The following is a 27,947-nucleotide window of genomic DNA, read 5'->3' on the forward strand; positions in this document are numbered from 1 at the left end:
CATCTTGGGTCTGTAAGGAGATGAGTTATGGTGTTCGATCTTGAATTCTGCACGCATTTCCTTCATCATCTTGTTGTTCATGTTTGATCCATTATCAGTAATGATCTTACTTGGAACACCATAACGATAAATTAGTTGATTCTTGATAAATCGGACCACCACTTGCTTTGTCACATTGGCATACGATGCAGCTTCGACCCACTTGGTAAAGTAATAAATGGCCACTAGAATGAAGCGATGTCCATTCGAAGCTTTAGGTTCTATCATACCAATCATGTCAATTCCCCACATAGAGAAAGGCCAAGGAGAGGAGATAACATTAAGGAGAGTTGGAGGCACATGAATCATATCAGCATAAACCTGACATTTATGGCACTTCTTCATATATTTGTAGCAGTCAGATTCCATTGTCAGCCAATAGTAACCTGCCTTTAACATCCTTTTAGCCATTTCATGTCCATTGGCATGGGTACCAAAGGATCCTTCATGAATTTCCGTCATCAGCATGCCTGCTTCGTGTCTATCCACGCATCTGAGCAAGACCATGTCAAAGTTTCTTTTGTATAACACGTCTTCATTCAGAAAGAAGGTACCAACCAACCTTCTAAGAGTCTTCTTATCTTTGTTTGATGCCCCAGGTGGGTACTCTTGTCTTTTAATAAAGCATTTAATATCATGATACCATGGTTTTCCATCAATGAACTCTTCTGCGGAGAACACATGAGTAGGTTTGTTGAGGCGCAAAACATTTACTATAGGCACATCATTCCACTGGTTCACAACAATCATGGAGGATAAAATTTCCAGAGCATCTGCTATCTGATTCTCCTCACGAGGTATATGATGAAATTTAATTTGGTTGAAGAAAGTTGACAGTCTCCTTGCATAATCTTTGTAAGGAATCAAACCAGGCTGACAAGTTTCTCATTCTCCTTTGATCTGATTAATCACCAAAGCTGAATCTCCATATACGTCAAGAATTTTTATTCTCAAGTTGATAGCCTCTTCCAGACCCATAATGCACGCTTCATATTCTGCCACGTTGTTCGTACAAGTGAATGTCAATCTTGCGGTAAATGGAATATGAGAACCTTGAGGAGTGACAATGACTGCCCCAATTCCATTACCATAAGCATTAACAACTCCATCAAATATCAAACCCCAACGGGATTCTGGATCTGGCCCTTCACTTGGCAACGATTCATCACAATCTTTTGCTTTCAAGTACATTACATCCTCATCGGGGAAGTCAAATTGAATGGATTGATAGTCGTCAATTGGCTGGTGAGCTAAATGGTCAGCCAAGATACTTCCTTTTATTACCTTATGGGTATGGTACCTAATATTGTATTCTGAAAACAACATTTGCCAATGAGCAATCCTTCTAGTTAAAGCAGACTTTTCAAAGATGTACTTAATCGGATCCATTTTGGAGATCAACCAAGTAGTATGATTGAGCATATATTGGCGGAGACGACGGGAAGCCCAAGCTAAAGCACAACAAGTTTTTTTCAAGCATAGAGTATCGAGACTCACAATCTATGAATTTCTCACTCAAATAGTAAATGGCATGCTCCTTTCTTCCAGTTTCATCTTGTTGACAGAGCACATAACCCATGGAATCTTCTAATATGGTCAAATACATAATCAAAGTTCTTCCTTCCACCGGAGGAATCATAATAGGAGGCTCCAGCGGGTACTCCTTGATACTATCAAAAGCTTTTTGGCAGTCTTCAGTCCACACACAACCTTGATCTTTGCGAAAAAGCTTGAAAATTGGCCCACAAGTCGCATTCATGTGAGATATAAATCGGGAGATGTAATTCAAACGTCCGAGGAATCCTTTGACTTGTTTCTCGGTTGTTGGTGCAGGCATTTCTTGAATGGCTCTGACTTTATCAGGGTCTACCTCAATACCTTGCTGGCTGACAATGAAGCCTAGTAGCTTTCCTGAACGGACACCGAAAGTACATTTGTTGGGGTTCAGACGGAGTTTGTACTTCCTCAGACGTTGAAATAACTTTAATAAATACTCAACATGCTCTTCTTCGGTCTTGGACTTAGCAATCATGTCGTCCACGTGGAACTCAATTTCTTTGTGCATCATGTCATGGAAGAGCGTTGTCATGGCTCGCTGATAGGTTGCAACAGCGTTCTTCAAACCGAAAGGCATTACTTTGTAGTATAATGTTCCCTAAGGTGTAATAAATGATGTTTTCTCCCTATCTTCGAGCGCCATTCTGATCTGATTGTAACCAGATAATCCATCCATGAAATAAAAGACCTTGAATTTTGCAGTGATGTCGACCAACATATCAATATGAGGTAAAGGTAAATCATCCTTTGGACTGGCTTTGTTCAAATCTCTGTAGTCGACACAGATTCTAACTTTACCATCTTTTTTTGGAACGGGCACTATGTTGGCCAACCATTAAGGATACTCAGATGTAACAAGAAAACCGGCATCAATTTTCTTCTGAACCTCTTCTTTGATTTTGAGATCCATGTCTGGGCGTGTTCTTCTTAATTTCTGCTTGACCGGCGGACATTCTTATTTCAATGGTAAATGATGCTCCATAATATCAGTATCAAGACATGGCATGTCCTGATAAGACCAAGCAAATACATTTGTATACTCTCTGAGAAAATCTATCATTCTTTCCTTGACATCCGGGACGAGCGATGCCCCAATCTTGACCTCCTTTCTATCTTCTTCGGAATCTAAGATAATCACTTATGTTGCCTCTTTGTGGGGCTGAATGGCCTTTTCTCCTTGTTCAAGTAGCCGGGATATCTCATATGGAATCGCTTCATCACTTTCTTCTTCGGCCTCAAATACAGGGAAATCAATGTTGGGAGAGGGCATAGGGTCATTACTTGCAATGGGTGTGACATTGGTTAATCTGCACACATGATTTATGCTTGTTTTTTAGGATAAAAATAATGGAATTTGCATGCATATATTGAAAGTGATTTTTGTTTGTTTGTTTTAGGTTACCATTTTTCGAAAGGCAAAAAATAAAACGAAATGGAAGACAAAATGAACATTTTTATTAATGATAACGGGAACTTGAAACAAAGCCCAACAAAATACTCTTTCGTCTTGGGCAGAATGAAAGGATTTTTTTTAAATGACAATAAAATATTACTTAGAAACATGAAAAACCGTAGGAACGTCAACAACTATCCAATTTTGGCAGACCATCCCGTGCATCACGAAGCTTTGTGCATCCTCTTCGGGGTCTTCTTCAATGACAACATTTGTTTCAAATTGAGTAAGATTGATGAATCCTCCACTTCGAAAAGTTTCTTGAATAGGACGGAGAACTGCGTCTTGTTGAGAAAAAATTGAAGATGTAGGTGAGAAGCCAAGGCTTTCACGAATTTTTTTCCAGGGAGACTCACAACTTGTCCCCATCCACTCGTTGAGCCATCTTCAACTAACTGTCGTGCATCATTGAAGGAACAAATGGAAGCTCCATTCTCTTATACATTCTCATCAGCAATAGATAGAGTTTGAAACTGGGTTCCAATCTCGTCCTCAGCATCAACGAAAGAAAAAGACGATAGGTGACTTACCACTAAAGCTTCTTCTCCATATACTGTGACTAGCTTCCTTTTTCTTACAAACTTGAGCCTCTGGTGAAGAGTTGAAGTGACAACCATGGCCTCATGGATCCAAGGGAGACCCAACAAACAACTGTAAGAAGCATGGATATCCATCACTTGAAAGGTAATTTTAAGGGTATGTGGGCCAATGGTCATGGGGAGATCCACTTCGCCGATGACAGTCTTTCTAGAACCATCAAAAGCTTTGATGATAACCCCACTAGATCTCATAGGAGCTCCTTGAAAAGTCAATCTAGACAAAGTTGATTTTGGCATGACGTTGAGTGAAGAACATGTGTCCACCAATACACCAGATAGAAAATCAGTAAGGCAATTCATGGAAATATGCAAAGCCATGTTCTGATCCTTGCCTTCTACTGGGAGTTCTTCATGACTGAAGCTCAAATTGTTGCAGGCAGTTATGTTGGCGACGATGTTGTCAAATTGGTCAATCGTTACATCATGGTCAACATAAGCTTGCTCGAGCACCTTTTGTAGAGCCTCCCTATGAGCCTCAGAACTCATCAGCAGGGATAAAACGGATATTTTGGAAGGGGTTTGTAGGAGATGATCCATAATTTTGTATTCGCTCTTCTTGATTAATCTCAAAACCTCATCAAATTCTGAATTGATATTAGCCCCACTAGACTCTTCCACAATATCAGGTTTATTGCTCACAGTTGACGCCTCAACTTGCATTTTCTTTCCAACTGAAGCTTCAACATTTCTTGGTGGTACCATAGTGAATACACGCCCGCTTCTTGTGACCCCACTTACACCATGTTGATAGAAGCTCCTCCATGTTGAGTTAGTGGATTGACTTATACGTTTGGATTGACATCTCTGAAAGATAGAATTCTGCTTTTAATCAATCTTTGGACATCAGACTTCAAGCCATAACAGTCTTCTAGATTGTGTCTGGGTGCCCCTTGGTGGTAAGCACAAAATTGGTCAGCTTTGTACCAATACAGAAGTTTCTCTGGAACAGGGGGAGGAGGTCTAGTTTGAATGTGTTTCTTGTCGACCAAAGATGGGAATAGTTCCATGTAAGTCATCAGTATTGGATCAAATTGTAGCCTTCTTTGAACTTGGTTATTATTGTATTGTGGACGGGCCTGTTGTTGAGGTCGTTGTTGCGGTTGCGTGGTATTATGTTGAATGTAATGAGGTTGTTGTTATGTGAATTGTGGTTGTTGTTGTCGTTTTTGACCTGTGGTTGAGGCTGTTGTAAGAACTGTGGTTGGTAGGCTGGAGCTACCGCTGAAATATGTTCTTGTTGATATCTCTGCCTTGGTCTTCTGTGTACCACCGCACTGACGTCTTGCTCTTTCTTCTTAGGGAACCCAACTCTGAACTTTCTGACGCCGCTAGATGAACCATCATCTTTAACCAATCGTCCCTCACGGACACCTTCTTCGAGACGCATCCCCATATTCACTATGCCAGTGAAGTCACTTGGTGCACTCGCTATCATTCGTTCATAGTAGAAAGAACTTAGAGTCTTCAAGTAGATCTTAGTCATTTCACTTGCTTCGAGAGGAGGATAAATCTGGGCGGCAACCTCGCACCATCTTTGTGCATATTCTTTGAAAGTTTCCTTGTCTCTTTGGGACATAACCTAAAGTTGATCTCTGTCCGACACCATGTCGACATTGAACTTGTATTGCCTGATACAAGCTTCACTGATATCATCGAATGTGAGGATATGGGCACTATCCAAGTTCATGTACCACTTGAGAGCGGCACCAGTCAGACTGTCTTGAAAGTAGTGAATCAACAACTGGTGGTTGTCAGTTTGAATGGACATTTTTCGGGCATACATAGTTAAGTGGCTCCTTGGACAAGAATCCCCCTTATACTTTTCAAAGTCAGGTACTTTGAATTTGGCAGGTATTTTGACATTTGGCACAAGGCAGAGATCGTGGGCATTCTTCCCAAATAGATCTTTCCCCCTAAGGGATTTAATCTCTCTTTGCATCTCAGCGAATTGATCTTGGAAATCATACATTTTATCATATACTCCTATGCTTTCACTTGGAGTGGCGTGAAAGACGGGCTCTTTGTGGTATGGAGTAGTGTGTCTCATAGGAGGTGACACAGACATGACAGCAGGCACTACAGGAGCTTCGGGAACTTGTGGGCGGTAACCTTTCGGTGTATAATTTGGTGGCATGCCCCAAGGGAAATTGGGGTGCATCTGATATTGAGGAGCATTCACAGGTGCCACAGAAATGGGCGTAGATACGACTCCTGAAATTACAGTTCTTTGAATGGTCTCTCGAGATGGTTGATTCTGAGCAGCCACCAGCGTTTCCATCATCGTTGTGAGTCTCTCCAAATTTATTTTGGGTGAAGTAACCTCTTCCCTGAGATCCTGATTTTTCTGTTCAAGTTGTTCCATCCTCTTCTGACGACTAGCTCGAGTGTCGTACCGGTGAAACAATTTGTCTATTGGAGTGAAAGACATGGATAAGTCTTGGGAATGCAAAAAAATGTAATGTTTAGAATGATGCATGATGTGCAATGAAAATGTCTTTTAAGGAACTTTAATAAACACAATTATTGCAAACATCATGGAGAGAAACATTACTCTTTTGATGGCTAAAAAAGTCTCATTTCATTAATATTGGAAAGATTACAATTTTTTGAAGTGCACTTTCAAAAGATACAAGGAAAACAACTTGAATCCTAAAGAAGTTGCTGAGAAGGCGATCTAATCCCTCTTTGTAACTTCCTATTAAGCTCCTTGATTCGGTCCTTCATCTGAGTTTTTTCAATCACTAGCTTGTCGACGATCATCTTCCAAGCACCCGAGGTAGGACGATTATCTGAACCAAGAACTGGAACAATGTTAAAGGAAAATAAATCCTTTTGCACCTTTCTTTTCTTATTAGCAAGCTCTTCATCATTCTTCTGCTTCAAGTGTCTTTGAAGCTCTTCATTCTCTGCATGGACGATCTGATACTTATTCTTCCAAGCATCCCTTTCTTGTTGCACCCTAGTCAAAGCAATCTTGAGTTTCTCCGTGTCAGTCATGAAAATGAGAGAAGGTTCTTTAACAGTTAAAGACAAAGGCTCTTGTCGAGGATAAGGCATTTTCAAATTGACGGCCCTAGCTTGCACCCATTGGAGATAAGGCTCCAAAGAGACGTAACCTAGCTTTCCTAGAACTTCTCTTCTTTTCTTATGGACGTGGCGCCAGGCATGCACAATCTTTTCTTTGAATGCTTCGTTGTCATCTCCTTCCTTGAAGAAGAAACTCTCTAAGAAGATGGTGTTGGGCTTGTCCTTCATTGGGTATCCAAACTGACGGCGAGCCAAAATCGGGTTGTAGTTAATGCCCCCTTTGTACCAAGAAGAGGTACATTAGGAAAGTCACCACAACTATCAATAATTTTCACCCCCTCATAAGCACGATCAAACCAATCAATGTCAGAATGAGTGAGAGACATAATCTTTTATGACCATAGCAAACCATCCTTAAGGTCCCAAAAGGCAGTAGATCGAGTCAAGTGAGAAATAAACCACTTGTAGAGAAGAGTTACACAACATATGATCATTCCTACCTTATGGAAATTCCTGAGATGGACTAAATGGTAAACATCTACAAGCAAGGTAGGAACTGGATTTCTAATTAAGAATATTTTGATAGCATTAATGTCAACAAAGTCATCAACATTAGGGAAAAGGAACAATCCATAGATGAGCAAGGCATGAATAACCTCAAAAGCATCCATACTATTCATGCTAGCAAAATAACGAGTTTCCTCTATCAAGAACATAGCAGGCAAGCCAAGAATTCCTCCTTTTGTAGTTAGATTAGCTTTGATCTCAGACATATTTAAATGAGTAGCTTCTGCAATATCTTGATGCTTTAGAATTTCTTCCAAACCAGAAAAGGGAACTTGATCATGGATGGGTAGGCCAATCAAGTGAAAAAACTCCTCCAAGGTAGGTACAAGCTGATAATCTGGAAAGGTAAAGCACCAGTACAATGGATCATAGAATTGAACCAACGTACCAAGAATCCCCTCCATCATGTTGGTCTTCAAAAGAGGTAGAAGTCTCCCATATCTTCCTTTGAAGTCTTCAGGATTAACCACCAAAGATCCTAGCTCTCTTAAATATTCCAATTTTGGACTTTTGAAAGTGTACTTTTGAGTTCTTTTTCTTCCAAAATCCATAGTGAAAGATTCCTATGATATTTGCAACAAATGCTTTTAAGTTCTTTGAAGACTTTAATTAAGATGATGTTAATGAATGCACGAATGTATAAATGCACAAACACATCAAGATTAACAAACATAATCAAGATATCAAATACATGGGGTTCATAGATTTGACTTCACGAGCATGAGGCAATGGGTTTCATCATTCCAACAGGGTAAGTGCTAAGGGTTTATCATCAAGACGGGAACTAAGGTTCTAAGAAAGTTCCCAGAGTCATAATCTCATCTTTCGGATATTACCGGTTTGTATAATTACTTGTCAACCAATAATATTCTCAAGAGAAACTCATCTGAGTATAGTATTGTGTATCAACTAATTCATGTTTACACATTCATAGTCACCACACTACGTCCTAACAAGGCTTAATAGGGTAAAGGGATACCAAAGTCATCAGCTTCTCAGGCTCCCAGGTCAAAGATATAAAATGTCTTCGCGATTGCTCATTCAACAAATACCATCCCTAAAGGGGCCTCCACTGATTGGGGTATTCTCAAGTTAGCTTGTTCGGGATTACTCCATCCAAGCCAACTTGACTATACCACCCTCCTATCTCAATATGCACTCAAGTTCGGGTTAGGACTTATCTTAACACAAATATCACCCAAGCCAATATAAATAAACAAATAATATAGATGAAAATAAAATAGGTGTAACCCTTTTGGGAAGTGTCCCCAGTGAAGTCGCCATTTCTGTCGCAGTGAGAATCGGAGACCAAGCTATTGGATTAACTTGACTCGCAAAACATTGATATCACCACCGAAATTTTATTTTTCCAAAGGAAGGGGAAAAGATTCAAAATAAACATGCATAGAAAATAGTAAAACTAGGAGCAAAGCAAGTAGAGATCGAAGGTACGGGGATTGGTTATGCAAAGGGAAGGTATTAGCGGCCTAAACATCTATATTACTCTACAGGAACCTTTTGATTTTATCTATGTTTTTAAGAGTTGTTTGCATTTTTTTTGATGGGATAATAAAAGGGGTAAAAAATGTTTTGGAAAGTGTTACTTGACTAAAGGTAAGTCAAAGTTTGAGTTGATATGCTTCATGTGTACTAAAGCATTTGTAATTGAAAGGTCGATTGACTAAAAGTAAGTCAAAGGTTGTGTTTGAAATGCTTCATGTGTACTAAAGCATTTTCAAGTGTAGTTGAAGGATCCATTGACTAAAGGTAAGTCAAGGTTTGAATGGGTGTTTTTGTTTGAAAAGGGGATAGGGTTAATGCATGAATGGACAAATAAAGTCAATAAACAAACAGACAGTATATGACTAAGAAGTCAACATAAGATCATTTCCCTTGGATTTAGGTAAATAAAGATACATAAATTGGTAAACCATGGATAAGCTACTTACATGTTTTTGAAGTATGATGATCATAAACAAGACATGACAAAGGTTTACATAACACCACAAGAGATAGCACATGAACATGTATGAGATACGTATTCAATCATCATGGGAGTTTATAAAGGAAATACTTGGATGAAGTGATAAACAATTACAAGATATGGATATAACATCACAAATTGGGATAGAATTACAAGACATGATTTAAACAAGTGTACATTACTCAATACAAGGGTATCAAACCACATAAGAAAAGTATCATAATCAAGATATTGGTTGTCAAGTCAAGTTGTGACAAGAGAAGGATATTCAAAACATGGATCATATGAACATGGTATGGACAAAGTAAAATCTTAAGTGGATCACTATGCATACAAGTTAAACAAGAGGCAAGAGCGTGTTAGGGACAAGTTTAGACATAAACCCTAATCATGGCATGAATAATAAACAAGCAAGCGGGAACCATAATCATCTCCTAACCATTCATTCAAACATGTTTTCAAGGTGAATCAATTTAGACATGATATGAAAATAATCAAGTTTAAACATGTTAAGTACAACAATCAACACTTGAAAGAGTGTGCTATGATCATACAAACTTTCAAAAACAAGAAAAAACAAGAGATGAACCAAAGAGATTGATTAGGATCTCTAAAAACACCTAAAAAGCACATGTTTTCTATCCAATAAAGAGTGGTAAAATAAATAATATTTTTTGGTATCATCATAAAATAGACATTCTTATGAACACATGGCAAAAAGAATGGGTCAAAAAGGTTAAAGGATCATGAAGTTATGGGTTTTTGAAGTCATGAAGAAAAATGAACATTTAACAAGTGAAAAAAAACAAACATTACGCTGGCCAGGTTCGAACCCACGTCCTTGGGGTTCCATGTATTTTTTTAATGTCAACTCAGCATCATCTTCAACCTCTCTCTCTCATTTTCATTTTTTTTTCTTCCACAAATTTTCCAATCTTCCATCAATCATATCTCTCTCATTTCTCAACCATTTTTCATGAAATAAAGATCAAAATCGCATAGAAAAATTCAAGGAACACAATGGTACTGTAGGTTTTGGCTAATACTCAAAGATGGAGATGCACGAAGGCAAACACCAGAACTGAAATTTTAGGTTTCATGCAACATAATTTCACATAAACAACAATAGAAATAACATGTAAGCTAATGATGCTTCTTAACACAATAAATGCTACATATTTTCTTCAGAAATCCAAATGAAATGACGTATGTATGATGAGTTTCAAAGTGCAAGAATATACCTATTGGATCAAGGTCCAATTCCTCATCAACACTACTTACAGGTACTGTTTGATGCCTCTCCTAATGCTTATGAGTTCCCAGAAGATGATTGGAACCTTTGGTTTGCAGAATGCACGAGCCAAATGAGAGAATGGAGGTTAAGATTGAAAAGCTCTCAAGAATGGAGTTTTTCTTAGAAAGCTTGGTGTATGGATAGATGAGGTTTTGTACTCTATTTATAGGGATCCTTGAGGGTTCAAGAAGCCTTAAATATCATAAAATAATTGTGCCTCGTACTGGTTTGCTTGCTTGGTTGGTTCTTGCACAAAACACCAAGTGGGAAGCATGGCAAAAGTATGAGGGGCTTGAAGTGTTTTATTGAGCTTTGTCTGAAGTGTAGGAGTGGACTTGATGTTTAGAGTTGGTATGTATCAGATCCAAAGCCATTTGGGAGCTCAATGATACTTAATGTTGGGTTAAAGCCACTTTACACAAATGGAAGTGTAACCTTTATGCCAAAAATGGAATGATTCATTGTGTAATGGCTTGATTGCTTGGATAATGGATCAAAAGTGTGTGATCTTCTTATTAGAGTGAGATTTAGAAGCAAGAAGTACATGTACTTGTAGATTTGTTTGGATTTATAGTGTACTTTGGCTTGGAATTTGACTTATGAACCATTCCATGAGGTTGTCTTCCCAAATTCGATTCTCTTAGCTCGAGCATGGGAATTTCTTGATTTTGGACATTTTGGAAATATGGAATCATGATCTACAACTTTCATGTTCATAACTTTGCTTGAATCAGTCGGTACCTTTGTAAAATATTGGCATAAAGTTGGTCACTTGACTAGGTCAGCATGCTGAAAAATTCATTAAGTGTTTTACCACTTGACAAACAAATGAATCATCCACTTAATGGCCCCATATCTCCTTATTCGTGCGTTTTTTGAGATTTTATCACCTAGGAAAAAGTTGAGGTATAAAGCGAGGTCTTTAATTTGATCATTGGAGCAAAGAAAATGATGGCTTGGATCATAAGTAATGGTCTTGGAAAGTTGGGTACTTGGACATGATTTTTAGGGACTTAGTAAAAATTTCAAATTCTCCACCTTTGTCCTTTTTGCAAGTAACCTTGATTTTCTTGACTAAACTTGACCAAATGACTTCAATGATCATATTTTCATAATCCTTGACTTGAAAAGTCCATAGTTGACCAAAAATCTTAAAAGTCAAACTTTGACTTTAAGCATTAGTTGACTTTTTCATCAATTGTGTTCAAACTTTCATCTATTTATGAACCTAACCTCTTGAGCCATCTGAATTATATGAGTGGGTTATGAGGACACATTTGAATACCTTGGATCATGCCTCAAGCCATAGAATCATGCTTTGGTCAAAGAGCCAACATTAAGCTGACTTTGACCCAAACCCTAATTTTGAGTGTCAGATGAATTGTGGCTTGATGAACTTGAATTGAGGTGAGTACAAACTTTGATTGTTGATGGAGGGAGACTCTGGATAACCTTGATATAAATATGATCCCATTAAGCCTTTATTGATCCATCCCTTGCACTTCTTGATGCCAAAACCCTAACTTGCAAATAAAGCAAAGCAAAACATATATATTTTTTGTATTTTTGTGGGGTTAGTAAAGCATAAGGATATACACAAAAGTATTTGATGGCCTTGATGTTATGAAAATAATACAAATGATAAGGGATCTTAGGGGTAAAAATTAGGGTATTACACCTTCATCTCCTCCCACTTCTTAAATTTCAAAATCTCTCCCTCTTTTCAAAAACCTTCTTTGTTTGTATTTTCAACTTAGACATGTTTTAATGAGTAGAAACTTTGGCCTTTTTCCAATGAATTTTCAAACTTTTTTCTTAATCAAACTTGTGAATAAACTTAATCATATTGACCTCAATTTCAAAAAGACAAATAATTAACAACTCCATTTAAATCTTTTGGTCATTTTGTGCCTTCTTCCCTTTAAATCTTTGTTAAAATCAATCCACCAATTTCTTTGAAATTTTTACCGTGAACTACGTGGTTTTGATCCCTCATTTTTATGTTGGTACTTAGGCATAAAACTGAAGGTCTTGTCAACCAAAAAAATATAATTAATGAATTCTTTTCTCATCCCCCTATTCTATTTTTATCAAACATATTTTTGACCAAAACTCTTGCACACAAAAAAAGGCTCCCTAGGAGTACCTAGGACACTTTGGGTGTTAATACCTTCCCTATGTGTAACCAACCCCCTTACCTGTAATCTCTGGCATTTTATTAGTTTTGATTTGAAAACTTCTTATCTTTGGGTTTTATTCGTACTTTTCCCTTTTCCTTTGGAAACAAATAAGGCGCGGTGGCGACTCTGATTTTCCAATTGACGTTGGGTTTATCCATAACTCGATGGTCATGAATGCACCGCTACACTTAGGTTGATCAGAAATGAAATATCTCAAATATGTTTCAAGGCAACGAATCACCATTTCTTTTTACCCATCTGATTCGGGATGATATGCTGAGATCATTTTCAAATGTGTTCCCTTAAGCTTGAATAATTCCTTCCAAAAGTGACTAACAAAAATGGGGTCCCTATCACTCACAATGGATAGAGGAATTCCATGCAAACGCACCCCCTCCTTTGTAAATACTTTAAAAATACTCCTAGAAGTATACAGATGTTTAAGAGGGAGAAAATGACAGTATTTAGATAACCTTTCAACAATAACCAGAATCACTTCATATCCCTTTGACTTCGGCAATCCAGTGATAAAATCCATCGAAATATCTTCCCATATGTTGTTCAGAACTGGTAGTCGTTTTAACAACCCTCCTAGGGAAGCAGTTACATACTTTTGTTGCTGAAAAACATCGCAACTCCGAACAAATTCCTAAACGGTATTTTTCATGCTTACCCAGTACACGTTGGCTACAACTCTACGATATGCCAGGAGGAATCCTAAGTTCCCATATTGAGGAGTAGAATTATATTCTTGTAATAGCTCAGGAATAAATGTTGATTTGTTAGAGATGACAAATCTATTTTCATAGAATAAAACCCCATGTTTGTACACAAAACTAGGTCGAGAAGTTGGATCCTCTTACAGTGCTTCAGTAATCTTCCTTAGATACTGATCTTGGTGTATCTCCTCTAATAAATGTTGTTTGTCACTCCATGTAGGGTAATAAACTACACTATTCATCTCAGTGCCTTCATTCACTCTGGATAAGGCATCATCATCTCGGTTTAATCTCCCCGACTTATAGACAATTTCAAAGTCATAGTCAAGTAACTTTGCAACCCAATTTTGCTATTCCACAATTATAATCTTTTGCTGTAGAAATTTTTTGAGGCTTTTCTGCTTTGTTGATACCACAAAATGTCTCCCGAGCAAATACGGCCTCCAATGCTGGATGGCTAACACAACCACCGTGAGTTCTTTTTCATAGGATGATTTTGCCATATTTTTCACTCTTAAAGCTTTGCTAAAATAAGCAATTGGTTGCTTCCCTTGCATAATAATGACGCCAACCTCACCATCGGATGCATCACACTCAATCAAAAATTCTTTGTTAAAATTTGGGAGGGCTAAAACTGGGGTCGTAATGAGCTTTTCCTTCAGAATATCAAAAGCTTTTTGTGTTATGGGTCCCCATTGAAACGCGTATTTCTTGGTTAACTCAGTCAGTGGCATTGCTACCTTGCCATAGTCCCTGATGAACTTTCGGTAGTATCTAGTAAGACCCAAAAATATTCCTTGACATTGCGCGGAGTTGTCCATTTAGTCACACTTATCACTTTATTTGGGTCGACAACATTCAGAAATTAAATGTCCCAAATACTCTACTGTGACTTGAGCAAACTAACATTTTTCTTATTTGCCACCAAGCAGTTCTTATGTAGCACTTGCAGTACTACCTCTACTTGTATCATATGAGATCCCCAATCCTTGTTATACACAATGGTGTTGTCAAAAGAATACTAACACAAATTTTCTAAGCATAGACCGAAACAATTCGTTCGTCGAACTTTGAAACATAAATGGCGCATTCATAAGGCCGATTGGCATGCCTAGAAATTCAGTTTTATGAATATCGTCTTGATTCACAAGAACTTTGTGGTATCCTAATTTTAAATCCAATTTGGAGAAATATCTAGCTCCATGTAATTAATCTAGTAATTCTTCAATGACCAGAATTTGAAATTTGTCGGGAATTGTTACCTTATTGAGATCACGGTAGTCCACACACATTCTCCAAGATCCATCCTTCTTTTTGACAAGGATAACAGGGCTGGAATAAGAGTTGGTGCTATGCTGAATGATTCTTGTTGTGAGCATTTCTTTCCCTTATTTTTCGGTTTCGTTCTTATGGCGGTGTGAGTATTGGTATGGTTGTGTAAGACCCCAATTTTGACCCTAAGATCCCTCATGCTATCTCATCATATGCATTGGCTTTGGGATCACACCTTGGCATCCTCCTTACCTCTCATTCATTGGGTTTGTATTGGGAGAGATCGCCAAGCACATTTGATTGTATCATACTTTGTTTTTCATTATTTACTAACCAAAATATCAAAAATATGTCTATGTATAGTTTGTTACTTTTGTAGGAAGTGTGTGTATCCACCAATGCCTCATCAAGCTCATATCTAGGGTTTGATACCCTCAATGCAAGGAGACTAATCAAGATATGGTTCATATTGACTCTAGACATCATATATGGATCCCCATGGTCTTCACATATCATTTTGATCAAGAATTCACCAAGAGTTTGAAGTTTGTTTGCCTTGGAAACCCTAATTCATCTAGGTATCTTGTGTGACTTATTCAACAAGTTTCTTCATTAATTGATCAAATGTTTCAAGGAATACTTCATATTATATCATTTTACACATATATGATCCTCCATGAGTCCCAAAAATCAATAGAATGTCAAGCTAGCAAGATGGTCCATGGTGGTTGACCAGAGAAAGTCAACTAGTCAAAACTGGGGTTTCCTGGATCCTATCTCCTACAATTATTATCATATTAAAATGATTCCAAGATCCAAGTTACTCATAATGACATTCCAAACAACCATTTTTCTTGGAAAGTCATTTTTTATGGTGAAAGATTATAGGTCATTTTGTCTGAACCCTAGTTAGGAGGTCAACTTCCCAAGACCCTAACTTGCTCAATTTCTATGATATGAAATCCATTCAAATTCCATGATCAAATTCAAGATGTCTAATTCAACTTTTATGTTTGGATAAAGTTCAAATTCAACTTGAAAATTCATTTTCCAAGAGGAAACATTATAGGTCATTTTGGGCCATTACCATTGAACAAGTGATTTTCCTCAACTTCTAAAATGCATAACTCCTTCATGCCAAATCCAAATAAGGTCAAATTTGTGACTAAATTGAATAGGTTTGAAATATCTAAAACTTTAATGAAGGAAGTATTTCCATTTGAATTCCATAACAAAAGTTATTCAAGGTGGAAGAAGTAAACATTTGACTTGGTACTTCAAAAAATTTCATTTATGTTTGATTTTTTAAACTTCCACCTCAAAATTCATAATTATCCAAGCTTCAAATGGAAAAATGTTCAACATGAAAGTTGTTCCCCTTGATCTTGCCTTTCCAAAAAGTCTACGATCTTCTCATTTGGATCAATATTGAAGGACTTGCACATGGGTGCAATGCATGGTACCATTTGGAGGATTCTCATGTTCAATTTCCATCCCACATTGCATGGCCTAGTGAATTGCTTTTAGCATCACATGTGCACGACTTTGGACTTATTCCAATCATTCTTTGGGCTTTGTACACACCCATGCAAGCTCATGATGCAATTGCTATTTTTGGAGTTCAAATGAAAGTGTGTAGAAAGCATTTGAATTGGCTATAAATACAAGTGCAATGAGCTCAAAACTTCATCAATACCTTGCCCAAGCTTTGCCAAGACGACTCAAACCCTTCACTCCATAGAAATTCTTGAAGATTTCATTAAAATCGAGTTTTAATTTCACGTTTTGTTTTGAAATTCAAACTCCAAGAATTCATTGCCCTTTTCATCTCAATTAATCACTGCAAGCAAGAGGAAGAGGAATCAAGCAAATAAAGATCAAGCAAATTTGAAGCAACTCGAAGGTGAAAATTCAGAAACTTCATCTCTTCGATTCTCTCTCAACTCTCCATTATTCTTTGTGTTTTGGTTTGCTGAAGTCCTACCAATGTAGGAAACAAGATTGAGTTGCTTTGAGGTCAAATCGAAGCAACTCATATCATGAACCTCAAATTTCAAATCCATGTATCTTTCAATATACTTGGAATTGAAAGAAATGGAGGTCAGATTCGTACTCCTGAGCATTTTTTCTTCAAATTAGTGTACTCATTTTTCATTTTTCATTTTTCATGAAGTTTTGGTTGGACCATTCTGGTGGTCCTCACCGGAGAAGATGACCGGAGCTAGGGCTCTGGTGGTGTGCTGGCATTGCCCAAACCATCTGATCTTGGTTCCATATTTTAATCGAGGCCCTTGCTTTTGAATACCATGTGTGTACACGCATTGACTGAAGCGTTTGGTGGAAGAGCGTGCTTGACCATCAGATTTGTCACCTCAATTAATGAGGGAGATCTTATGGCCTTTGTTTTTTTAATTTCTTTTTATTTTTTGATTTTTCATTTAATCCATTTATTTTGTTTAATTCATATTAATTTCATTTTTAATCCAAAAATATGGGACTTTCACCAAAAATCTTTAAATATTTTTCTTTCCCTTTTTGAATTAAAATTATTTTTTGGATTAATTTTGATATTTTTCATGAATTAAATGTTTTTGTGCATATTTTTAATTGTTTAAAAATACTTCTAACTTTTTAAAAATCATGAAAAAATTTGTCTAAGGTCCTTTGACCTAAATTGACCTAGGATAAATCTGTTGGCCATTTATTTGGTGTTTTAAAGAGGTTTTAGGTTTTTACCAAATTAATTTGTATTATAATGCATTTTTAATTTGACTTTTAATTGTTTAATTGTATGAAAATTATGTTGAGTCATTTTTATGGTATTGTGATGTTTGACTATTTGTTTGGGCCTTGGTCAAGGTTGATTTGACTTTTATTGGATTAAAATCATTGGATTTAGGGGATTGATGAAATGTACATTTCATCTACCAAAATGAATGAATGATTTTAATTTGGTAAAATTTCTCCCATGATCAATTTGTGTTTCTCTCATTTCCCCTCCCCTTTCATCTCCATCCTCATTCTTTCCCATCTCTTTCATTGACCAATGAAATCTCAATATCCTAAGGCTAATTGGTTCATCAATGACTTTGTGTCAGATGAACCAATACAAGTATGAATGAGATAGGTCCACCCCATTTGATATTTTCTTTTAGTGTGTGGTATGTTTTAGAAGTTTGGTTCATTATACCAAATCTCTAACATACATTAACACCTAAATTTTTATTGCCCGGCCTCAGATAGTTGTGACTTTTATATAAGTCCAATTACGATTGCTTAACATAGCGCTAAATTTTGACCCAAAAGCATAGCATTCTAGTAAGTGAGATTGTAAGTCTCCCCCCTTTCATGGTATTGTGTGGAAACTTGGCCTTTTTTCCTTCCTTTGGAAGATGTCTTGGTTCAAGGATCCATGCTTGTGAATAGATGGTTGAGTGTTCTCCAAAGAATGACTTAATCAATTGAAAAGCAAAATACCACTAACATGTAATTAACCTTGACTAACATTTGACTAACTCTTATTAATATTGCTTTACTTTCAAGTCATTTACTTTATGCAATTTAATTTCTAGTCATTTACCATTCATTGTCATTTACATATCATTTAACTTGTTTATGTTTATGTCATTTCCACTTTGCTCATTTGAGCCATATATTATGATTGTATATATTTGTTTGTGTATTTTGTTTGTGCTTATGGTCTTAGGACCTTAAAATACCTAATAAACAACAAAAACCTAAAAAATGTTTGAGTGGACTGTTGAGCTTGATCTGAACTTTTGGACATAGTATTAGGCAACATTCCGTATGCAAAAGGACTTGGACAATGCCAACATTTTTGGAGACCAAGTTACTGTGACTTGAGCTTTCATCTGATGCAAGTATTGGGATCCATTTGAACTTATCTGCTACATTGCCTTGATGCAAATGTTATTTTGATCTGGTGTCTGATGCTTTCTTATGAGTTGGTCAAGGAGTATTTCATCTAATACATGAGAAGACAAAGAAGACTGCTAGCTATGGGATTTGCTTGCTCGGATGTGGCCAACTTTATTTGATGCCTTGATCTTCATGATGTCTGATATTGCTAATTGCTTGTTGATAATTCCTTGATTTAAAGTCCAAAGGGAAAATGGGTTTTCTATATGACATTCTTGTATGTTGGATTGCATCTCATTGGTCAGATCTTTTCAACTCTTAACTTTTAATTTTGTGCTTAAGATTAGTCTCTTCATCTCCTCTCACTTCTTAAATTTCAAAATCTCTCCCCCTTTTCAAAAACTTTCTTTGCTTGTGATTTCAAACTTATACCTTATCTTCAAATTAGAAACTTTGGCCTTATGCCATTGAATTTTCAAACTCTTTCCTTAAATCAAACTTGTAAATGAACTTAATCATATTTGACTTAAAATTTCAAAAGACAAAAAGAGATAACACTCATTCAAACTTTTGGCCCCTTTATGCCCCTTTTTTATTAAAACTTTTGATTAAAAGCAATCTACTCATTTTGAAATTATTACCATGAACTACGAGGTTTTGATCCCTCATTTTTATGTTGGTACGTAGGCACAAGTCCGAAGGTCTTGTCAAACACAAAAATATAATCAATGAATTCTTTTCTCATCCCCGCACTCTATTTTTCTCAAACATCTTTTATACCAAAAACACAAACACACATAAAAAAAGGGCTCCCTAGGACACTTTGGGTGCTAACACCTTCCCTCTGTGTAACCAATCCCCTTACTTGTAATCTCTGGCATTTTATTAGTTTTTATTTGAAAACTTCCTATCTTTGGGATTTGTTCGTACTTTTTCCTTTTCCTTTGGAAATAATAAAAACGCGGTGGCGACTCTGTTTTTATTGACGTTAAGCTTATCCATAGCTTGATGGTCATGAATTTACCGCTACATGTTGCACATTAACAAGGCCTTGACCCGTATAAAGATTGATTGCATGCTCCTTTCCCCTTTTCGGAAAAAGACCCGAAGGTTCTTGAAACACTCCTTCATATTTGTTCAACACTCTGCTCAACTCCTTTTGTTGTGATTCAGTGTTATACCCTTCCTTGGTCATTGTTTGTTGTTATTTCTCTAAAGACCACAGCGTGCTACCTGCGTAACCTTTAGACCTGCTCAATATGCATTGTAAATCCACCAAGTGCTTTGGCAGTCCTCCCAGACCTTGTAAATTAACCCTTTTTCTTCCGTTCCAAAAAAACATCATTTGTTTAGTCCAATTTACGATAGTGTTGCCTAAAGTTTTGAGCCACTTTATTCCTAACACTACGTCCAAATCTCCTAATTCAAACAAGAATGCCTCCATGAAGAATTTGAAATCACCAATTTCTATCTCTACCTCCTTACGTTTCCGTCGTGCGGTTGTTTGAAATCCATCCTCCATTTTAACGATCATGTTTAGGGTATCCTCTACTGCCCAACCCATTTTATGTGTTAAATTTTGGGAAATGAAATTGTGGGTGGCTCCACTGTTTACCAAGATTAACACCGGTACCCCTTGGATTTTACCTTGAAATTTTATTGTTTGAGGCTTGTCTCTTGGATCTGTTATGAGATTGTTCAAACACAGCACACTCATTTCTCCATCAACCTCTTCTTCAATCTCATCTACCTCTACTTCCAGTAGGTTCCCCTCCACATCTTCTCTTTCTTCTTCTTCAACCACCAAAACTCTAAGTTATTTATTTGGGCATTGATGCATAGGATGAAACAGGCCTCCATATTTGAAACACAAGCCTTTTTGTTTCCTATCCATAAACTCCTGATAGGAGAGATGAGTGAAACCCCTATCACGTGGCCAAAACTTCTTTTTTTCACCTTGGGATGTTTTCTCATTCTTGGGCCCAAACGACCCACTCTTAGATCCACTACCTGACCCATTGTCTCTATTCCCTTTCACAAACACCCAATTTGATCCACTGTTGCGACCCGACCCATTAGCCCCAGGTTTAAACTTTGACCCACCAGATCTAGAGCTCCATGAGACACCCAACCAGTTTTCACCTCTCACCTCCTTCTTTACTACACGAGTCACCTGAAGAAACTTCACTCTGCCCAATCCTCCTAATGCCGCCATACTACGCACTTTACCTCTGATCTCAACCTTCAGGCCATGCAAAAATACCCCATAAATTGTTTCTCTGAGAGTTTGGGTATTTGAGCAATGAGGTATTCAAACTCACATATATACTCATCGACCGTACCCCGTTGTCGAAGTTCCGTGAGTTGCTAATAGACATCTCCATCACCGTGACCGCCGTAACGCTCTAACAACGCACACTTATCCCACGTGAGTGGTTCCTCTTCATCAAGGAGAGAGTTGAAAAAGTGGATCGTCGGTCCCTCCATACACAATTGTACGAGACTAACTTTGACCTCTTTAATCGTCTCTTGTACCCGAAAATACACCTCCATCAGAGAAATCCAGTCGGTAGGATCGTCTCCGTCTGACACGAGCAGCTCAACCTTTTTAGCAGATTGACGAAACTCTGTTAAGGCTTCGCAGTGCAGTTTGTTTATGCTGTATTTGAACTCCAGAGTTTTCTTCTGTGGCGAACCCTCCTTGTTGACACTTTCATCTTCTAGATCTATTGACTTTCCTATGCATTTCTTAAGCATGGAAACAAGATAGTCTTGATTCCATTTTTTTGTACTTTGCACATCATTAAGTGAGGATTTCACCTCTAATAAGTCATTTTCCAGTTCTACGACTTTAGCCTCCATTATTAGAAATCGAGTTTCACTGTATGAGGTTGATATTTGTTTCTTCTTAGGTGGCATTCACTGGTCTTGTTAACGAATCCGGTAGGTTGGACCAGTTTGATAGGAATCAATAAACAACAAACAATAAAATTATAGTAGAAAAAACACAATATGAGGGAGAGAGCTTTTATTGATTATAATTAGAGGGTGATTACAAGAAAGGGGAAGAAGAATCCCTAATTTCCTGACCAGAGCTAGGCTCCTATAGGAAGTTAATGCTCCTTATGAAGGAAAATTGTGATCCATAATGCAGCGGAAATTAAAAAATTTCCTTTAGTGATCCTTACGAATGGGCATGATCAGTGATAGAAACTGTTATCTCTTGTGGCGACTGAAACCTTTGATGCATATCTAAGGAGTGATCACGAGCGTTGAATGGTGACAACGCCTCTACTCAGTCCACACGAACAGACTCCTTCAGTCTCAGTGCTAGCTGCTATGAATGAAGGCTTTGAGTGTGTGTGTGTGTGTGTGTGTGTGTGTGTGTGTGTGTGTGTGTGTGTGTGTGAGAGAGAGAGAGAGAGAGAGAGAGAGAAACGAAATTTCATCAAGTGAAATGCTTATGCACAAGGGTTCTACTTATATGACCACTTATGTGGGATGCAAGCTAAAAAATCCACTTAAGTGTATGTGGCCCATATCTTATGGTATATCAAAAATCACTTAAGCGTGTGGTACCTTACCATATTTTGTATTCTACTTAAGTGCATCGTACCTTACGATGTTCTACAATTCCCTTAAGTGCATTGTACCTTACGATGTTCCTTATTTACTCTATCTCTTATCAATTCGTCCTTTTATGTGTGACCCTGTAGATTTTCGCGACATTGGCAATTATATTAAATCACGTATTTAAGATGATAAACAGTGAGCGGTATCTAGTAACACACCACTGCTACCCAAGACACGAAAATGTCATGTGATTTGACAAATCCTTTTTTTGTGATAATACTTATGTGTACAATTACCCTTTTTGCCCTTATGTCTATATTTAACACAAGGCATAGACCGTGTCATCCTTGTCCAGTTCAATATTTGGCCCTTAGACATTTATCCTGTTACACAGGATGGACAAATTCCATCTAGGTCACTCATGTCCCTCAGCATGCTTCGTGGAGTACCCATCAACTATCTTTATGGTCATCCAGTTACGGACGACGTTTGATCAGCAATAAAACACTTGACTCTACATCTAGGATCCATAGTGGTTTTGGGTCGAAGAATACACCACTATCACTATGAGAATAACTTATGACACTTTGTATAATATTCTATGTAGTATTCTCATAGCGGGTCAATCCAGTATAAATATTACTCCTAATATTCATACATGTGTTTAAGACTTGATAACTCCTTATTCATGATCCATGAGATGTGATCATCCGTCTATATACATAATAGTCTTAATGCTTTAATGTTCCACTTCACAACAAAGCTCGACTACAGATACTTTAAGAATATTGTCCTTATGTTTAATGAGATCTCATGATTAAGTCGCACTTGATAGATTAAACGGACTAGCTATTCTAGGGACTTTATTAAACAAACATAATAAAGAAAAAGTCTTTTATTATTAATAAATAATTCGATACAAGTACCAAAAGTATTGGCCTCTAGGACTTACACCAACACCCTACTCATTCTAATTTCTCAGATACACAAAGATGCCCTCTCAACCCCCTACCTCCACTCCTTATAAAGGAAAATCGTTACTGTCTATTGCTCTCCCACAACCATCTCAAGAGTTATCCATAATAACTCATTAAATAGAAATGGTTACAGTTTGTTGCTCTTCCCACAACCATCCCAAGAGTTATCCATAATTCCCTCTTTTGCCCCTTCTAGAATAAACTTGTCATACTTTGGGCCCATTTGGTTAGAGCCTTATGTGAAGGGACGGAGCTACATGAATAGAGGTGGCCACTAGCCACCCCAAACATATTGTTTCATATAAATATGTATTTTTTATTTCAAAGTAGTGCGACCACATTAAGTCTATTTGTGAGGTTGAGGTCATGAGTACAAGTATTACTGATACGCGACCAATGAGGTCAAGGAATTTTATTGTTTCATTTTAAAAATTGAATATTCTCTGCACGCAACTGCAGAAATTAATCCCTCGAATTGGATAAAATTGCAATAGATGATAAAACTCTTCCTCAAAAAAATTTAACACTGCATGTCCAGGGCTGGGATCGAACCCCAGACCACTGGTTAATTCACAAAAAGTCACTCACGGGAATTGAATCTGCGGCCAACATAAAAAAAATAGTTATTTTGCTCACAGGAACTGATATAACAGTACTCGTTTTAAGACTTACATTACACAATTTTACCAGGCACTCAGTGGGAGAGAGATGTTTTACATATACCAAGTTTTTGGGGGAAGGATAATTGTTTGTGTTTTCTTGTCATTCTGCAATTTATCACATGACTTTAATATGTTGATGCACTAAATGTATACATGGTTTAGCTTGAATTTCTTTTGTTTCGTGATTGATCAAAACCTATCCATTCTGCATTTTGTTTCGTCTTAATCAATTATAATTGATTACAATAAGTAGCACGAGTTAGCAACAATAGTCCTCAGAAAAATAGAGAAAAAATTGACCAAAACTGGAATTGTGTTTGAAACTAATGAAACACCAACATCTGTTTGTGAGTAAGGCCTCTGATTTCCATAATTTAGCTTGATCAAAATCTCACCATCCTTTGCCTATTAACCACAACCAGTCAAGTGTTACCCCAGCAAAAATACCTCCAAGAATAAACAATACCAAGATATTTCCCAAGGCATTTTGTTCAGGTCCCTACAAAAGTAACAACACAAGTATTAACAAATCAATATTTAAATAACTCTGAACCTTTATAAAGTGATAGTTTCTTAAAGGATCCTTCACCTTGTAACCTTTGGGTGCAGAAGTGAGAACACAAACAGTGAGGTAACCATTTGACAATCCCAGAAAAGATGTCAACATTATCATCCAACCCTGAGTACCATACTTAGCCGTGAAATAAAATGCTGGAATAAATAAAAATCGAGAAATGGATGCGGTAGTGATCAATTTTCTCGACTCCAAATTCAGGATTTTAATCAGTGGAATGTATCTTCCGATAAGATCCCACACATTGTACATTGTAATTAACACAAGAGCATACCTGTAATAAACAGAATGTAAACTCATAATTTAATTTGTACTTTCGATATATTCATCTACTATAATGATATTGTATTTACTCAGGTTTATGCCTAAAAATGAACAAACAACAAAGGATGAGAAATACAAAGTAGATAAACAATGTTGTGAACTTTTGAATGAACTTACCATGTGCCTAAACTGTGTTTTCCGGTATCTTCTGATAAGAATCCAGGGAATATGGACAATGTCAACCCATATATCACAAACAAATTAAGTGCATAATCAATGTTTTCCCGTAACAATTCTTTATTTTCTTTGCGCTCAAACTGTCTTGATTCTTCGGTTTCCTGAAAAAACACAAATTAGTCTAATAAATAAAATCGCAAAAGTTAGGAATTTCCATGAAAAAGAAAACTGAAATGAGTAGAAGCAAAACAAAAGAAGCAGTACCGAACGGATGCCAGCTGCAGCAAGGTCAGAAGAAACCGTTTTGGACCCTTCAGATGCTGCTTTAGATCGATAGTACTTCACAATTGGTAATTTAGGATACACAAATCCATAGAGAACAACACAAAGAAGCACAAAGAATGTTGATATAGAAAAGAAGAGAACTGCAGAAGCAGTATCATTACAAATTATCAGCACGTTGATAGAGTAATATGCAAGTCAGTACAATAAACATAATGAATGATGCAAAGTTATTAAAGAGTTGAACTTACTCGCTCCTTTGCGAAGACCATCCTGAGAATTTTCAAATGCAGCTTTTGTAATTAACCTCAGAGTGGATGTCAGCGCGCCCGATGCTGCTTCACCAGCAAGAAAAGACTGCAACAGCAACAACAACAAAATGTTCAAAAATTGAATATATCAAAGGAATTTTTTCAGTATCCTCGTCAATTCTATCGTGATTATGACCTGAAGAAGTTCAGGATGCATGTAGGACAAGTCTCCAACCATTCCACCTTGTGCATGAGCATCTGCTATTCCAAACACACCACTAACTATACATATACCAATGTAAGTTCCAACCCCTCCTTTACCCGATGTTGCTAAATCCAACTAAGATAAATACATAACAAAAATCAAAAACAAAATCTATATTTTCGAGGAATCATAAATTTACAAACAAATGGACAGATTTTACAATTAACACAGCCAAAACGCCGAAGAAAAAGAGTGCATATCCTAATAGATTCCGCTTCCTTGTATTGATTTTCGCCTCGTAATAAGTTAGTATTGCTAGTGTTCCAAATGCAAATGGTTGATATACAAGACTAAGTACTCTAGAGGGATGGTAATTCTGCACAAGGAGAGAAAGAAACTAAATTAAAAAATGAAATTACACCAAATTGAATTCTGCTAAACCAGATTAATTCATATACATGAAAGTATATAAATTACCGGAAACAAGGAAACATAGTAATCTTGAATGGTGAGCATACTGTTCCAACAGAAAAGAACTCCATTGCCAAGAAGCCAACAAACCACTGTTGCAGTAAATTTTCCCTGTGAATACCAAAGAATTAAAATAAAAAATAATGCATATATGTTTTAACTATAAAGAAATAATCAAATTAATATTATATATACCACCTGAAGACGTGATGGAGGTTCACTGTCAACCATGGCTACCTCAGATGGAGTGGTAATAATAACTCTTGAAAAAACAAGATGAAGAGATTCAGTTGAGGGAGAGAGATTCTAGGAGGATATTTAAGATGAATCGGAATATATTTGACGTGATAGGGTGGTGGCTACGTTATGAAAAGAAAGTTATATTTTTCAAATCGTGGTGTCAAACATATATGTGTATGTATTCAGTTTGTTTTTGAGAGAGTCTGGGAAAAGACTCTGGAAAGACTAGTGAAAATGATTGGCCACACAAATTTCTGAATTCTTGTTACATCTTTTTGACGTTTTGTGGATAGGAAAAGGGTAAGCAACCGATCTCTACGTTTTCAGACTTGTTTTGTGCCCATGCATTTATTTATTTATTTATTGATAAATCCTATTTATTTAATTATTATTATGATTGCAACTAAATTTCCACCCAAATTGTTTATATACTGAATCATAATTTGGTTTTCAAATATTACCATGATCTTTTCATTTTGTTATTGTTACATTTTTTTTCTTCTTCTTTTCATCATAAATTTTTTTGTTCAAGGGACCAAAACGGTTTAATAATAAAATAGAAACTCTACTTATGTGAATGGAGACTTGTTTTGTGCCCATGCATTTATTTATTGATAAATCCTATTTATTTAATTATTTGGTTTTCAAATATTACAATGTGTATGTATTCAGTTTGTTTTTGAGAGAGTCTGGGAATGGATAATAATAGGTCTAAATCTCATTTCATTTATGATATCCCCATTTTAGTAAGATTCATTTTATAATTTGGAAACAAATCGATGTGGGACTCATTTCATTTCATCATAACATGTGTTGTGTGGAGTAGGAGTTGGCATCCAAAGTACATCATTTTCTACCCATAAGGTGTATGAAATTCAGTGCAGCAAGATTAACAAGTGTTATAAGAAACCAAGTGCAGCAAGATCACGCATAATAAACTCATTTTGAATGTTTGCTTTCTTTCTATATCACGCATAATAAACTCATTTTGAATGTTTGCTTTCTTTCTATATCATGCATAATAAACTCATGTTGCAGTAAGGTCAATAACCTGAAAGTTATTTTTTTAGCTTAATAAACTAGCAAGCATAAACTCATGTTAGCTTCCTTTCTAACCTAGTAAGCATAAACTCATGTTTGAGGATTATCATAGATATGACTGATTTTTAATATGATCAGAAATTATTTCCTTGGTCACCCATTAAATTCATATCGAGATTTGGCAATGAACTCAACATTATTGTTATCATGTTAGCTTCCTTTCTAACCTAAAAAGAATAAACTCATGTTTGAGGATTATCATAGATATGACTGGTTTTTAATATGGTCATGAATTATTTCCTTGGTCACCCGTTAAATTCATACCAAGATATGACCTCAACACTCCTTTTACACTTACTGTTTCAGATGGTCGTCAATGGGATATACAACCCAACAAATGCCACAACAACAACCATGTTTTCCTTACCAACCAATGGCAAGAGTTCTCACAACATTATTCTCTTTATTATGGTTACTATTTAGATTTCAAGTATCAAGGAAATTCTTACTTCAATATTGTTATATATGATACAACTTCCCTTGAGATTTCTTATCCAGTGACTACTACTAATACTGCTTCCAAGAACAAAATATAAAGTATAATGTATCACATTTTATAATTTGAAAACAAATCGATGTGGGACGCATTATCATCACATC

General features: G+C 36.7%; 1 protein-coding gene and 1 pseudogene across 1 annotated transcript; both read right to left on the reverse strand.

The window, feature by feature from the left end:
- Positions 1 to 6,297: 6,297 nt before the first annotated feature.
- Positions 6,298 to 7,793, reverse strand: LOC127104047 (uncharacterized). Its single transcript, XM_051041264.1, has 2 exons — positions 7,085 to 7,793; positions 6,298 to 6,953 (listed from the first exon to the last, which is right to left on the reverse strand). Exons 1-2 carry the CDS (start codon positions 7,791 to 7,793, stop codon positions 6,298 to 6,300), a joined length of 1,365 nt encoding a protein of 454 aa, XP_050897221.1.
- A 17,026-nt stretch (positions 7,794 to 24,819) lies between these two features.
- On the reverse strand, positions 24,820 to 26,237 carry LOC127105148 (equilibrative nucleotide transporter 3-like; annotated as a pseudogene).
- Positions 26,238 to 27,947: the final 1,710 nt, after the last annotated feature.

Source organism: Lathyrus oleraceus, chromosome 7 (genome assembly GCF_024323335.1).
Source record: "Lathyrus oleraceus cultivar Zhongwan6 chromosome 7, CAAS_Psat_ZW6_1.0, whole genome shotgun sequence".
NCBI lineage: Eukaryota > Viridiplantae > Streptophyta > Magnoliopsida > Fabales > Fabaceae > Lathyrus > Lathyrus oleraceus.

What these genes read in the sequence shown, in the direction of transcription:
- LOC127104047 (XM_051041264.1), bottom strand. Translation starts at nt 7,793, where the DNA reads ATGGATTTTGGAAGAAAAAGAACTCAAAAGTACACTTTCAAAAGTCCA. An exon ending in CTTTTGGGACCTTAAGGATG is followed by an intron (nt 6,954 to 7,084) that starts GTTTGCTATGGT and finishes CTTGGTACAAAG; the next exon opens with GGGGCATTAACTACAACCCG.